We start from the raw sequence: 15232 nt of genomic DNA, 5'->3' as shown, positions 1-15232 counted from the left end.
CCCTAGGGGGCGGACTTTGGAAGAGCGCGTGCCCCGAACCTCACGTTTAGGGGCGTTCCGCCTTTGGATTGGCTGCGAGGACGCATGACGCCTCCCTCGCGTACAGCCCCACCTCCGTCGCCGGCAAGTGAGGCTAGGGCTTACAGCAGCCCATTGGCTGCCGGCGATTCCAGGGGAAAGGTGGTCGGGGAGGGGCCGAGTAGGGTCGTCGGGGTCGTCGGCAACGGAGGCCGAGAGGGGACGACCAAGGGCGTGACGGCCGGAAAGAGGACCCGTGCCGGTGTCATCACTTCCGCTTAACAACGGAGCACGGTGCCCCGTTGCCAGGGGACGCCGAGCAGTGTTCAGGCCATGGCGGCAGCGAAGAAGCAGGTTCCCCGGGAGCCATTGAGCTTCGTGCTGCGCGGGCACCGGGCCCCGCTCCGGTGAGTGCGAGCGGCAAGAGGAACCGGAGACCCCCAGAGCTGGGCGAGTACTTAGAGATCACTGAACCCCATCCATTTCACTTTCCTCATTGCACCGAAGGGGAAACTGAGGTCCAGGAAGTGGAATCAGGGAACTCAAAGTCACCCAGAGAATCAGGGTCTGCAGCACTAGCAACCGAGGGGACCAGGGAAGGCTTCCTGTAAGAAGTGGACCCAGAGCTGAGCCTGCATTCATTCGTTCATTCATTCATTCAACAAGCATTTATTAAGTGCCTGAGATGTGCAGTAGCTGTTTTAGTTTCAAGGGGTGCAAAGACAAAACTGAAATAGTCCCTGCCCTCAAGGGGCTTATATTCTACTGGGGAGGATACAATTAAACAAGTGTTTAGTGCCTACTGTGCACCAGACACTATGTGCTATGTGCTAAGGATACAAAGAAAGGCAAAAAATTGCCCCGCCTTCACTCAAATGGGGAGATACATATAAGTAACTATGTATCTACAAGAAAGGTTTACAAATTTAAACTATATACCAAGCAATTTCAGTGGGGAAGAGGGAGGCACTCCTAACATCTCCAGATTCTGGAGGAATGCTTAAAGGCTGAGGAGGTGAATTTACTTAGCCTGGAAAGAAGCGAGAGATTCTAAGAGGAGGAGGGGAGAAGGGAGGGCATACTAAGCATAGGGACAAGCTTCTACAAAGGTATGTAGGTGGGAATTGGAATGCCAATTGCAAAGAGAGCAGTTTTTCTGGAACGTATGGTAAATGAAGTTGAGTAATGTACAGTGTCTGGAAACTGAAGGTACATTGTGACAGACTTAGCTGAGGAGTTTCTATTTTATCCTAAAAACAAGAGGGAATCACCAAAAATTCTTGAGTAGGGAAAGTAACGTGGTCAGACTTTTGCTTTAGGAAGATTTTTTTTTTGGTCCATTGTGTACAGGATAGGTTGGAAAAGGGAAAGACTGCTAGACTGGAGTCCAATTAGAAGGCACTTACAATGAATGTTTATTGGATCATTGGACTGGAATGATCCAAGTAAGAGGTGATTCAAACCTGGTTGAGGTTGGTGACTGGGTGAGTAGAGAGAAGGGGAGGGATACTATATACATTGTGGAAGTGGAATTGACGTGATTTTTGGCAAATGATTGGACCCTGGTTGAGGGGGAAGGGGAAGGTGAAGAAAAGGAAAGGATGAATTGATAATGATGCCAAGAAGTTTGAAAGAATGCAAAGGGAAGATAGCGAGTTCCATTTGGAATGGGTCATTGCTTGAGGGAGTACTAGACTCAAATGAAGGTTTTTTTAAGGATAAGTGAGACCTGGACATGTTTGTAGAAAGCAGGGAAGAGAGAAATGGAAGACTCGTGGGGGCTGGGCTATGATCAAAGAAACAAGCTCCAAGAGGAGGCCAGAGGTGACAGGGTCAAAGACACAAGCAGAGGAGTTGGCTTTGGCGAAAAGGATGACCTTTTCATCAGTAAAATGGCGGATACTGTACAGAGTTTTGAGATGTAGGGATAGGGGAGAAAATAAGCTGAGATCCTCAGTTAAGAGAAGAAGGAGAGGAAGGGGCTAAAGAGGCCTTTTGGAACAGCTATTGTGGGGGAGTGTGAGAGTCAGTTATGATGTTCCTGAGGCCAAATCCTAACCCTAACCCTAGGTGGGGTGTGTGGCTTGGAGCAGTCTCCCTCCAACTCCTAAGGGCACATCGACAGGTAAAATGTTCCAGGGCCTTAGGCAGACTTTCTAACCCTTTCCTTCTGCCCCCAAACAAATAAACCAAAATGATTTTATTACCTACTTTTTGCAAATTTCCCCTCAGAATGACTGTTTCCTATAACTGAAAGAGTAGGGGTGTATTAGGGTTATGGGTTTGGTGTGAGAAGATTTTTTTGGTCTGGGAGAAAGAACTATACGTTGACTCCAGAAGTGATATTTCCCATCATTCCTTGAGAAAACTGCGAGAACAACCTTCCTTTGCAAGGAAGGAAGATTGTTGGGGACAGGCAAAGAGCTTAAGCTCTCTTTTAAGATGCCAATGAATCCACAACGTCATCACCTACCTATGTTTTTGCCTTGACCCCAGAGGGTGAGTAAACAGTCTGTTGAGGGGGCACTGAGTATACCAATATAATTATCAGCTGGAAGAGGCCAGCTAAAGTTCCCAAGAACCCTTTCAGTCATTTTTCAGTTGTGTCTGACTCTCCGTGATCCCATTTGGGGTTTCTTTGCAAAGATACTGGAGTGGTTTGTCATTTCCTTCTCCAGCTCATTTTCCAGATGAGGAAACTGAGGCAGACAGTATGAAGTGACTTGCCCAGGGTCAAACAGCTAGTAAGTGTCTGAGGCCAGATTTGAACTCAAGAAGATGAATCTTCCTGACTCCCGGCCTTGAGCTCTATCCACTGTACCACCAGAACCCTTGGGATACCTTGTAAGAATGTTTCCTCTCTGGAGGGAGCTGTAGGGCTGTCAGCTAGGAGAAGCAGGTGAACCAAAACAAGAGGAGTGAGAACAGGCCTGGAAGCAACGAACTCCAGGGCCTTATAGAACTCAGGATTTCCCCAATGGCTATCAGTGAGGCTATCCCCATGGCCCTATTTAGGCCCTGGTAGACCTTTCTTAGTTAATTTACTGCCTCTTCTTGATCATCCTCGCAGACACCTAGAACGTTCTCTACCAAATTAGGACAGAACAGAAATTCAATTGGGGATGATTTTAAGCCTGAGCATAAGAGGGACACCAAGAGAAAGAACAAAAGGGAGGAAATGCTTGACATCCTAAGATAATTACTTCTGTGTGTATTGTGTTTTTTATGAAGAGAGAAACGAAATGAATTTCTCAGTAATACTCAGAAAACTGCACTTGGCCAACATCATAACTCTCATGAATTAGCCAAGAACCAGGCACCTCTGGGCAACCTGAAAAACACTTCATGGACTCACGAGGAAGAAATGGGTAAGGATGAGTGAGCCCAGGCATCATCAGGGCACTCGGAAGGAGCCAAACCCTTATCCCTAAAATGGAATGCTTGTGAAGGGCTTGCCCACCATATGCTGTCACGGGGGCAACATCAGGAGCCTATGTTCTGCCGTCAGGGAACCTACAATCTAATCAGGGGAGGGCAAAGACAAGTAACGATAATGCTAGGGAGGGTGAAGCGAGTGCAAAGAGGAGGTCCCGAAAAAGGTGCAATGAGAAATATAAAGAAAGAGGGAGGGAGCAAGAGAGAGAGAAAAAGAAGGGACAAAGAGAGAAGAGAAGAAAGAGAAAGGGGGAAAGAGAGGGAAAGGAAGAAAGAAAAGAGAGGGAAAGAGAGTAAAAACAGGGAGGGAGAAAGAAAAGAGGGAGAAAAAGAGGGAGGGAGAGAAAGAGGAGGAAGGAGAGGGATGGGAAGAGAGAGGAAGGAGAAAGAAAAGGGGGAGGGAGAGAGAAAGGGAAAAAGAGAAGAGAGGGAGGGAGAAAGAGAGGGAGGAGGGAGAGAGAGGGAGAAAGAAGGAGGAGAAAGAGATGGGGAGAGAGAGAGAGAGCTGGCACCTGGGGGGAGGGGGAGTATAGGGGCAGAGCAGGGGCATCTGAGGTGATCCTCAGGGCTGGAGAGCAGTGCCCATTCCAGAAGGAACGGTTCTGTTGGTTTGACTGCTGTGTCCAAGGCTGAGGGGCCTGGGCTGGCTGCCAGATGTCTGGGCTCAGGCAGTAGTTAAAAAGGGCTAAGTGGGATGGTTTGCACTCCCTTGGTCACCACACAATAGGGCTGGGCCCTAGGGTGGGAACTCCAAATATGAACACGTATGAACTTCCCTAAGGACTGGGGGGCAGGGAACCAAGTCAGTCTACTATTTAATGGATATACCCTCCCCCCTTATTTAAAGCATAAAATAACTTGGTTAAATTTTTTCAGTGGTCATTTCCTTTAATGCAGCTTCATTTCACATCATCATACTTTGCTTATTACAGAATGAGGTGTTTAGGTTTTTGCTCTCAAAGAATCATGGCCAAAACCAGAGCTCAGCCTGCCCATATGCAGTAAAGTCCCACCATTTTTCCTGTCTAATATGACATGAATGCACTGACCAGGTTCCTTAAGTGGGGCCTAAAGTCCTGTTTGTGTCTTCAAACCTTAGAGCCATTCAGGGCAGTCCACACAGCTCCACTTGGAAGGTGCCCTAGCAGTCCTCACTCCTCTACTGGGCCAGTCACAGTTACTAAGACAACCCAGGATCTAGGTTGGGGTGATACTGCATCTTGTCAGAAGTAACTGAATGCCATGGAATCCTATGACTTCTAAGATCTTGTATTGTGTTTTTCCCCTCCAATTGTGCAGCTGGTTTGTCTTCTCAGAAGGACAGTCCCACCATTGACGACCTAGAGGAAAGTTTACAGAAGCTGAAAGTCCAAGTGCACCCACGCTTGGCCCACAGCTTGAGTCTTGACTCTGACACCGAAGATGTCTCTGGTTCAGATGCCACGGACCTCTGTAGTCCTGGTCAATCTCAGTGGTCTGAAGATCGATGTACCCCATCTCCTGAGTGGGAGAGGGAAGCCCTGCTGAAGGCACCCATGGACTTGGGACGGTTTCTGAGTCCCCAGCGCTTGGCCACACCGTTGGGAAATAACTCACACCTTAGGACTTTAGGCCTTCCAGTGAGGTCCCTGGCTCCAGGCAACTCCAGAGCAGGCCTTCTGGGAAGTGAGGTGTCCAGCAGTAGCTGTCTGCCCTCTGTAGCCTTGGTGATGGATGGGTCCCCAGCACAGTCCTGCCCGCCTAAACTAGGAGCACCTCACGTGATCGGTGTGAAGTCTCTGCTGCCTCCTAAGATCCCAGTGAGGTCCTGCTCTCCCCAGAGGAGAGGCGGCTCTCCCAGAATACCCAGAGGCAGGTCTCTTTCTCTCACCCGATCCCATTCTTTCTCCCCGGCTTCCAAAAGGACGCGATGGGTCCGGTCTCATTCCCAGTCCCCCAGGCCCATCTGGAGACCCACCTCAGCCAGAGCCAATGCTTGTGCACAGCCCCCACCTCAGCTCATCCAATCCAGGGGAAGCAGAAGGAAACCGGCACTCAGCAGACCATCTCAATTTCGAACTTCTAAGACTGGTCCCTGGGCTGCCCCCCGGGGCTGCATGCCCCCCGAAACCAGGGAGGAAGAAACCCTGGACCACTCCTGGAGCCCTTACTGCCTGCCTGTGCCTGGGATCTCCTCCCCCCTGGCTCAGGAGATGAACGAAAGGTAACGATCAGAATACAGCTACACCCTTTTCACTTTGCAGACCCCCCTTCGTAGGTAGTATCTTTGGAGACATATAGCAATCCTGGGAGGCAGGAGAATCCCGTAAGAGGATCCATCTGTAAGAGGAGAAAACTGAGGCTCGGAGCAAGTGACTTGTCTAGGGTCATAGTTAGAATCTGATGATTCCAGCCCAGCCTACCGGTTACCAAGTCCTGTATCCTGGATCCTAGAAGCTCCCCCCGCCCCCAGCCCTTCCTGTTGTCCCATAAGTGTAGAGCTGACTTCAAACTTAGCCAGGGCTCATATCTACAGCTTTCAGAGAAAGCAGCATTCTCAGAGCAGACTTTCACCAAGTTTTTGCTCAGCAAGATGCCACTTTGTGGGAGAATAGGGGGAATTTTTAAAAACCTGAAATGAAGATGTCTCTCCTTTGCCCCAAAATCACGGTTTCCATCTTTAAGTGAGTCCGTTCCATTGGCCAGTTGTGGCTTTCAAAGAAACGGGGCCTGGAGCTGCTTGCCTGGGACGCTTCAGCAACATCAGCGATGAGCCCCTTCCAGCAGCCCTGGGTGAGACTGTTACCTCTGAGTTAGTAGCTGCATCAACAATCCGTAAATTCTTGTTTGAGGAATGGACTTTGTATGAGGGAAGGTGGTTTGTGGTTGTTTGATTAATATTTTGGTTTTTTCTGATTACACATAAAAACAATTTTTGACTTGCTTTTTTTTTTTTTTTTAAATTTTGAGTTCCAAATTTTGAGTCTCCCTGAGACAGCAAGCAATTTGATATAGGTTATACATGTAGAGTCAAGTAAAACATGGGTTTGTGGTTGTTTGGGTGTTTGTGAGAAATGGCTGGTGTGTTAAGAAAAAAAAGGATAATCTTTCTTTGAAAAAACAGAGCATGGGGCAGCGACGTGGCACAGTGGATAGAGCCCGGCCCTGGATTCAGGAGGACCTGAGTTCAAATCTGGTCTCAGACACATAACACTTGCTAGCTGTGTGACCCTGGGCAAGTCACTTAATCCCAATTGCCTCACCAAAAAAAAAAAAAAAGAGAGAGAGAGAGAGAGAGAGAGAGAGAGAGAGAAAACAGAGCAGAAGATTTAAAATACTCATTTCAATAATTCAGCAACTATTTATCGGACACCTACCACATCCCAGATGCTACAGGGTGATACAGTTCAGGTGGGCACCCCGGCCTAAGGCCAGTCATTAACACACCCTTTGTTTGGCAAGTGATTCCTTGGCTAATAAAGTCAGATGGAGCAAGGGAAACTTGGAGAGTGGCCATGGGGGTCCAGAACCAGAAACAGGGTGAAATTAAAGGGGTACCATGACAGCTTAGAACCCCAAGTCTGTTCATTTCAGGTTCTTCCAGACCCTCCAAGAAGGGCATGTGCATCAGTCCCTGGGGACCGTGGCCCCCATCCAGAGAGCCTTGACACGACTCCGTTTGCAGCGCCTTCGGGCAGAGGAAGAGTGGGTATTGGAGCTGAAGAGACAGCAAGAGCAGGAACGGACCCGAGGCCCCAAGGCCAAGTGGTAGGTGCTGAGATCTCCTTTGGGGCCTGCTGTCTTGGTCACTGGTGCCCTGGAAAGCACGGGATTCTCCTGCCTCCCAGGAGGCCACGCCCTTCTGGTACCACCCAGGCCATTCCTGTATCTCCCAGGATGCTCTGGGAGGTGTTCATGTTGCAGCTCAGTGACTCCTCTTTCCTGTGGAATTCTGTTGGACCTCTTCCTGCCTCTCCTTGTAGAATTGAAAAAGAGCCTTTATTATGGCTCATTTTTCACCCACATTTTTAAAGCACCCAGGGTAATTAGCAGGTTGTGTCTTAATTTTCATGGAGAAGTAAAGGACCCCCGCTGAAGCCCTCTTCTTAAGCCTTATCCTGGTATGGAGGGAACTGGGGGTCTTCACAGGCTTTGCCAGGGGACCTCGAGCTCCAGCAGGTTCTTCCAGGCTGGGGAACTGGATCTCTAGACTTAGGGACAGACAGGCTGTGGGCCTGCGATCTGTGAGCCAGCCTGAGAGAGCTCAGGGAGGCTGTCTCTGGGCTGGCCACACCAGGGATGACCCCCACCAGCAACATCCACCGCTGTCAGAGGTGGCCAAGTCAAATTCTCCAAAAGGTAAATAATACTTTTTAAAGACCTTGTCATCTATATGAAGACTCCTAGCCCATGCAAGAGACACTGGAGACCAGTTTTCTGCCTCTGCTCCAGCATGAGGAGCCTTGATGGTTCCTTGGCCTGCCTAGGATCCATGCTGATGTAAGGCCAGAAGGAAGATGGCGGCTCGTGGCAGCTGTGCCGTGCCCCACCCCCCATCCCTGCTGTCAGCCTTGTTCTAGGGGAAGTTCAGTCCTGAGATTTCTTGATATACCAGCTGCCTCCATTTCCCATCCCCCTCCCCACAAGGGCACCTGTGTTGGGCTGGTGCACAGGCCTGCTTGGCTACCTCCTCCCCGCAGCCTGGGGCGTGGGCTCTGATCTTCCTCTGCTGCCCACCTTTCCATCCCCACCTCCAATTTACAGGCCACTCCAAGCCTTCGATCTGTGAATTGGGCTCTACCTGGTCTCACCTTCGAGTGTCTTCTTTTACGCCCAGTAACGGGGCGCTACGAGGCACCTCTGTCTAAGAGGCAGAGCACCAAATACCAGAAGACATAGTCTCTGCTTGGAAAAAGGTTACACAGCCCATAAAAAGTGGAGGGACAGCTGGACGAGGGAACCGTGAATGGCACGTGAGGCTTGAAGTTTGACTGAACTCCGCATTCTGCTCCTAGGGAGCAGTGCTGTCCGTATTCCAAGTGGGTTGTTATTTCAGATGCATTCTGTTCTGTTTTGTTTCCCAGCTGCCCCGCAGCCCCAAGTCAGACACTAGGGTGTTTGTTCTAGAAGAATTTTGAACGTGTTTGTTGCTCTGTTTCTACAGAAACCGTTCATTCCCCAAAGGAGGAAGCCCCACATAAAATATCAGCTCCATGTTTTCCCCTGTTGTGGCAGACCCCACACATGGCTGGTCACACTCCCGACTTCACATGCCATTAGAAACCCAGGGGAGCGCCCAGCCTGCTGGCTGCCCTATGACAACATGGGAACATATAATCCCCCCTAATACCTTGAGCGAGTACTTTCCTTCCAAGGGCTCAGAGTGTCTGGAAGGCGTCTGCAGTCCCGCTTCCAGATGCATGATGGTCTGGGGCAGAGATCAAATTTAACGAACTAACACCCGAGCCCTCGTTCCTTCAGCAGATCTTGTGCCCTCACCTTCCACTGAGCTCTAGAGACGGATGCTGTGGGCTCTCAGCTCTGGGCCCCTGGGTAGAGGGGGAGGGGCACATTCCAAGCACCCATCATCATCTTCTCATCAGGCCCTCCTGCTCTGGACAAAGAATCAGAAGAACAAAAGCAATCATTCTGCACAGCAAATTCTGGGAGGCTGTGCAGGCCCCTTGTGCTAAGGAGCCACTCAGTAGTTTCCCTTTTTATACATCAGATCAAATAAAACAGTGAGTTTATAGAACTAGGCAACTGTTTATAGAACGAGGCAATTCCTCCCTGTCCCCTGTGCCCCCTTACAGTACGCCGCTTTAAAAGACGGTCTAACGTGGGATAACAGGTAGGCCGTGGACGGCGTGCTCCTCTCTCTGGCTGCACTGCTGCTCCCAGCCCGGCCCCCGTGCGGCACCTTGTCTCTGACAGCTTCGGGGTCCCCGCTCAGAGTCTGGCTGCCTGTGCTCTGTCACGGCTCTGCGGGCCACTACAGCTGTTTCTGATTTTCAGGTACGAGATGAGAAGCTCCCAGTTCCATTATGAAGCCCACAAACATAATGAGAGGCTGAGGAATAGCCAGGTCTCGCCGCTGCTCTGTAAACTAGAGACAGGAACTGGCTTCTGAGGCCAAGGAGTTCGACGAGCACTCCCTGCCTGCCCACCTGGATTCCTTTTTAACACAGCAGGATGGTTAGGAACGGGTTTGGAAGGCTAGTGAAGCTATCAGCTGAAGCCTTCGAGTTCTCCAGGGTTCTCTGGCCTTGTGGAATGGAGAGCAAGGAGGCCACTGTCTTCCAGAATGAACACCCCAAACCCCAGAGGAACCTTCCTTTGGAAGAGGGAGAGAAAGAGCCAGCTCTTCTTACTGACTGGACAAAGATTGGAAGGTCTCATCTTGGAACAGAGAAACTCGAAGCCGAAAGGAGACGTGGGCTTGTCTCTCTCGTCCCCACTGCTTAAAACCCAGCAGAGAAGGACTGGCTTCTTCTGGAGAGATGTTTGTCCATTCATTCACTCGCTCAAAGTGCACTTGTGAAATATCTACCATCACTAATTGCCAAGTGAGATACAAAGTGTAGCTAAGACAACTCTTGTTTTCATTCAGTTTGGTAAAACAAATACCAAGTGGGGCTCTGTCATTGACATGACATTCAGGGAGCTCGCAGCCTCTTCAAGGGGACGAGATAAACAGAGAGCACCAGAATATACAGTATTATGACTTGAGTGCCCCAGAGAGTCCAGAGGAAGGCTGTTGCCAGCCAGGGCTTGATGGAGGTGGGGGCTAGGGAATGGGGAAGTCTCTCTGGACAAAGTAGTAATGGAATTGGGCTTTGAAGAATGAGTTAATATTTAACAAGCCAAGAAGGGGAGGAAGGGCGCTAACCTGCAAACCATGGGACAGGAGCTGCTGGTGTTGGTGTTGGCCACATTACAAACGTGATTAAATAAAAAGTTCTGATCAATAGTGTTTGAATGGACCGAGCACTTCCCGGTGCTTTGGGATTTATAAAAGTGTGTGTACTGTGTCTAATTAGCTGTCCAAAGGAGGAGTCAGAAGCAAAAAGACTGCCCCTGTTACATGATTTTCCCCCTAACATTTAGACACTTGAATCATGTTTATTAAATGTTTGGTTGGGTCAAAAGCTAGGCATTTGGGGCAAGGTCGGGGTTATTTTTAGGTTACAGGGGGGACAATCATATTGGGACTGATTAACAGAATCCCGACAAATGTTCCTGTCTTTGATTAAGACATCATAAAATATACCCATTGTTTTCTACTGAGGAGCGTTTGTGTGATTATTGCCTGGCAGCTCAGGACACAGCATCCCCAAAGGGGGTGGGCAATGCCACGGGACCAGCTTTCTCGCTGAATGACAGGGTTCTGCACCAGAAACAAATGGACCAGAACACTATAGAGGCTGCAGATCGGGTGGGAAATGAGTCAGAGGTGCTGTGTGGCCAGCAGGTGGCGCTGCAGCCCTAGTCTCTTGCCCAGCACTCTGCTTGATGCTGGTGACTTTGCAAAGGAAAGTTTTCAATCCCGTTTGCAAAGGGCTTTCATTTACTGAACCCAGTGGCTTTAAGTGCATGCCTGATGGTGGCACATGGGAGGTCACAGCCCACATACCTGCTGGGCCCAAAGACACTTCGTCAAAAATCATATTGGGGGGAAAACAGCCGTCTCTGGGTTGTAATCGTCCCTAAGTGATGCTTTCTGCCCTGACTGGGAGAGAGAGGGGAGAGAGGAAGAGGGAGAGGGGGAGGGGGGGAGGGGGGAGGAGAGAGAGAGAGAGAGAGAGAGAGAGAGGGACGGGAAGGGAGAGAGGAGAGAGACAGAGAGAGAGAGAGAGAGAGAGGTGGAGAGGTAGCTTGGGGCCAACTGGCAACAGGAAAACCCCAAGGTTTTTATACACACTCATTATACAATCAATCAATAAACGTTTATTAAGCACCTACTAGGCATTGTGTTAAGCACTGGGGATACAAAAAGAGGCAGAAGCCAACCCCTGCTTTCAAGGAGCTTGTGGTCTAATGATATATAGACACACGCACATATGCACATTCATGCACATATACAACACTTGGCTGTTCACCCGTGTCTTTGGGCACAGTATATGCATGGGGGCTAGAACTGCATACCAAGACCCCATATATGCCACCATCAATCATGTACTTAAGCCACTGGGATTAGAGAAGTAAGTGTAATTTGCACCATTAATATCTCCTCCAACACCGTCTTAAGTTAGATGATCAAAACAAAAAAAAGCCTTGATTTGTAGCGTTTGCCAGGGGTCAGATGGTCACACTGAAAATCTAACAATCAGCTAGCAGCATACCCATTACATAATATATGTATAATATATAACCAAATATATATTACAAATAGTATGTATGTGTGTATATGTGTTTGTGTACGCGTGGCTAGGTGGCACAATGAATACAGCTCCAGGCCTGGAGTCAGATTATTCCTTCTGAGTTCAAATCCAGCCTCAGACACTTACTAGCTGTGTGACCTTGGGCAAGTCACTTCACCCTGTTTGCCTCAGTTTCCTCATCTGTAAAATGATCTGAAGAAGGAAATGGCAAACCAGTATCTTTGCCAAGAAAACCTCAAATAGGATCACTAAGATTTCGACATGACATTAATAAATAACAGTAACATACATGTATACACACATGCATATGTGTATATGTGCACATATGTGTATATATACATATGTGTATAAATAAACATTCACACCCATATATAGATATTTACATCTCTTCTATAGCCATATAGGCTGCCCTCAGACTGTCCTCAGGTGATATCTGGCTCATAGAATCATAGATTTCAAGCTAGAAAAGATCTCAGTGATCAAATGAGGTTATATATAAAATGAAATGATGGCTTGAAAGCCATCCTCGAAGCAAACCTCAAAGCGCCATATAAACATTAGCCCTGCAGCTCATCCCTCCTGCTTTAAGGATGAGGAGCTGAGTCCAGAGAGGTTCATTGTACGGGAGGTGGTTGGAGGTGCTCTGGGTCCCATGTGACCAGTGGGCTGGGCTCATCCTAAAGGCCCCCTCCCAGTTCACTGCAGCCGCTGACCCTGGAAGGTTCTGCAGAAGGCCGCACCCTGCTGATTCCACATTGGGTTCGTGCTTTCTGTGCCTGTGACGGCTTATCAAAGAGGTGGAAGCTGGATCTGGGCAGCTCTGCTTTGCCTCTCTCTGGGCCAGGCGGGGCTCCCTGGGGGCCCAGCTCCTCTTTCAAGCCACTCAGCAAACTCTGCAGATGTTCCTTCTGTGTGACTCGTCATCATTGCTGCCATAGCTCACTCGTGCTTTAGATTTTTGCAAAGTAATTTCCTCCAGTCTTCCCATTTTCATTGTGAATGCTCAGCACCCTTCGTTATGTGGGCAGGAAAGCTGACAGGAGACAGGATTTACACCTTCTACCTTGTGAATAGCCAGCTTGCTCAGTGTTCCTATGGAACGCCGTATTTATTCCCATGGAGCCTTTCACACAAGAAACCCTTAATAAATGTTTGTAGAATTGGTTTAAGCCTTGTTTCAATACAGTGGCCTGTGAATACAACCTCCACCGTCCCTAAAATGGGCCAGGTGGCTGTTTACCTTCCTTTCACAACTGCTTTTTTTTTTTCCATATACCCCAAAGTTATATAAACCAGGAATTAGGACTGGGAAGATGCCCTGGCATCTCAAACAATAGAATGAATTTAGATCAAGCTATAGGATGAATGGTTGGAAGTAGAGAGTGATGACATGAAAGCTATCGTCAGAGATTTGAAGGGTTGTAATTCGATATCATTCGTCTTGTTTTCCTTGATCCTGGAAGCAAAATTAGGAACAAAGAATAGATGGATGAATGGATGGGTGGGTGGATGAAAAAGCACTTAATAAACAAACAATATGTCAGGCACTGTGCCAAATGCTGGGGATACAAATACAAAAAAACAAAGATAGCATCTGCCCTTTAAAGAGCTTCCATTCCAGAAAGGGAGAGGCCATACACAAACAGGGGAGGGACGGCCAGCTAGGTTACAGGAATGATGAGTGATGGCCCCAAAGGAGGGGCTTGACACACTCCTTCCCAGGACAGTGGCAGATGTGAGGACCAGGTGAATACAGGGGAGAGAATCAGATTTTAAGTTGCAAGTAAGGAAAATCTTGATGCCCAGGAGAGTGGCCCAAAGGTGTTTGAGGCTGCCCTGGAAGGAATGGGCTTCCTGGCAATGGTGTCCACTAGGGAAGACTGGACAAGTTACTCATTGGCAATGCTGCTGTTGGCACAAACATTTGTGCTAGCTCTGAGGAAATGGGTAAAACTGCTTTCTAAAAATATGATTTTAATTAAGACACTCCCAGGTAAACTGTTTGGGCAGGAGGGCTTGCCCCAAGCATATGAAAGCAGTTTTTTCATCAGCCCCCCAGGGTCAGGCTATTAAATAACACAACCATTGCCTTTGGAAAGGGCAAAGCCATCCCTCCCTCTGGTCCCACTCATCATCTTTGAGTCATCCCAGGCGATAACTCCCCAGCCCCCAACCCTCCCCTGTATGTGTAGTGTACCCTAGAATGGAAGCTCCTTGAGGGCAGGGACTATCTCTCTTTTGTATTTGCATCCTAGCACTTGGCAGGTAATAGATGCCTAAGAAATGCTTTTCGTTTCACTTCTTAGGGGAAGTGACCGTGAGCTCCACGAGTGCTGGAATCTTGGAATCCATGGATTCTGAGAGTTGGAAATGGAGGGGACTTCCACCACCATCATGTCCGACCCCTCCATGTTACAGATGAGGGAACTGGGACTGAAAGAGACCGAGTGACTAAGTAAGTGTCTGAGGCAGGACTCGAACCCAGGTGTGCCCAACTCAAAAATTCAGAACTCTGACCACTGTACCACTTTCCCGTTTCTAACATGCATTAAACTTTACAAATCTCTTGCTTCACAGCCACCCTCTGAGGTCAGCTTTTTTTTTTTTCCAAGTCAACACATATTAAATGCCTACTATGTGCCAGGCACTATGCTAAGTGCTAGGGATACAAAGAAAGGAAGTTCCCATCCCTGTTTTCTGGAGAAGGAAACAAGCTCCGATATTAAGCTAGGGTCACCAGGGTTGGTAGGTATCAGAACTCAGGTCTTCGGTGGGACTCCAAGGCCAGCGATCCTCCCCCTACCCCATTGCTGTCTTATCCTACCTTCAAGGGTCCAAAGGAAGGCCACGAGAATGAAGAGAGACAATCTTAGCTCTGCTCAGCCCCTGAGTGTAGAGCTAGGAGCCAAGGGCAGAAGTGATGGAAAGGCAGACATGGGCTTAGTGTTAGCTATTAGAGGGAGACAGAAGAGCAAGGTTGCCCCTCCCTCCAGGTCATCAGGCAGAGCCTGGCTGACCACTTGCTGGGGTTGGTGTTGAGGGGATTCTGGGGTGGACGCAGAGGCTCCTTCCAAGCTCTGACCTTCTGCGGAGCACCCAGCAGCGTGTGACACAAAGCTGTCTTTAATAAGTGGTGAATAGGGTTTGGCCAGTTTCATGAAAATGAACGGAGGAGGGAAGAATTTTGCATTTAGAACTGGCAGGGACATTTTTCAGATGAGGAAGCAGCCTCGAAAAGAGGAATTGGCCTGCCTGGGATTGCATGGAGAGCAGTAAGTAGAGGAGCCAAGATTCGGACGGTTTGTCTTTCTAGCACACCATGGTAACTTCTCTTGATAAAACTGGGGTCAAAGGGTCCCCTGTCTACCCCCCCCCCCCACCACAGACACATCAGGCCTGGAAATTGAGCTGCTCCAGCA

At 48.9% G+C, this 15232-nt stretch overlaps 1 protein-coding gene across 2 annotated transcripts; it reads left to right on the top strand.

Moving 5' to 3' along the window:
- The first annotated feature begins 311 nt into the window (after positions 1 to 311).
- On the top strand, positions 312 to 14389 carry LOC114038299. 2 transcript variants are annotated; one of them, XM_027855570.1, is made up of 5 exons: positions 312 to 425; positions 3250 to 3386; positions 4753 to 5656; positions 7027 to 7200; positions 14120 to 14389. In XM_027855570.1, the coding sequence occupies exons 1-5, from the start codon at positions 352 to 354 to the stop codon at positions 14172 to 14174; spliced, it is 1344 nt and encodes a 447-aa protein (XP_027711371.1). In that variant the 5' UTR covers positions 312 to 351; the 3' UTR covers positions 14175 to 14389. The 2 variants fall into 2 exon arrangements, with proteins under 2 accessions (XP_027711371.1, XP_027711370.1); XM_027855569.1 differs by lacking the exon at positions 14120 to 14389 and adding an exon at positions 9448 to 10715.
- The last annotated feature ends 843 nt before the right edge of the window (positions 14390 to 15232 follow it).

This window comes from Vombatus ursinus, unplaced genomic scaffold (assembly GCF_900497805.2).
Source record: "Vombatus ursinus unplaced genomic scaffold, bare-nosed wombat genome assembly UNPS02010822.1, whole genome shotgun sequence".
NCBI lineage: Eukaryota > Metazoa > Chordata > Mammalia > Diprotodontia > Vombatidae > Vombatus > Vombatus ursinus.
The sequence above is the reverse complement of the archived record's forward strand: the minus strand, read 5'-3'. Positions and strand labels throughout refer to the sequence as shown.

Excerpts from the sequence above, each read along its gene's own strand:
- LOC114038299 (XM_027855569.1), top strand. The coding sequence starts at position 352 with ATGGCGGCAGCGAAGAAGCAGGTTCCCCGGGAGCCATTGAGCTTCGTG. Across the intron at positions 3,387-4,752 it reads GACTCACGAGGAAGAAATGG|CTGGTTTGTCTTCTCAGAAG; the intron begins GTAAGGATGAGT and ends CCAATTGTGCAG. Across the intron at positions 5,657-7,026 it reads GCTCAGGAGATGAACGAAAG|GTTCTTCCAGACCCTCCAAG; the intron begins GTAACGATCAGA and ends TGTTCATTTCAG.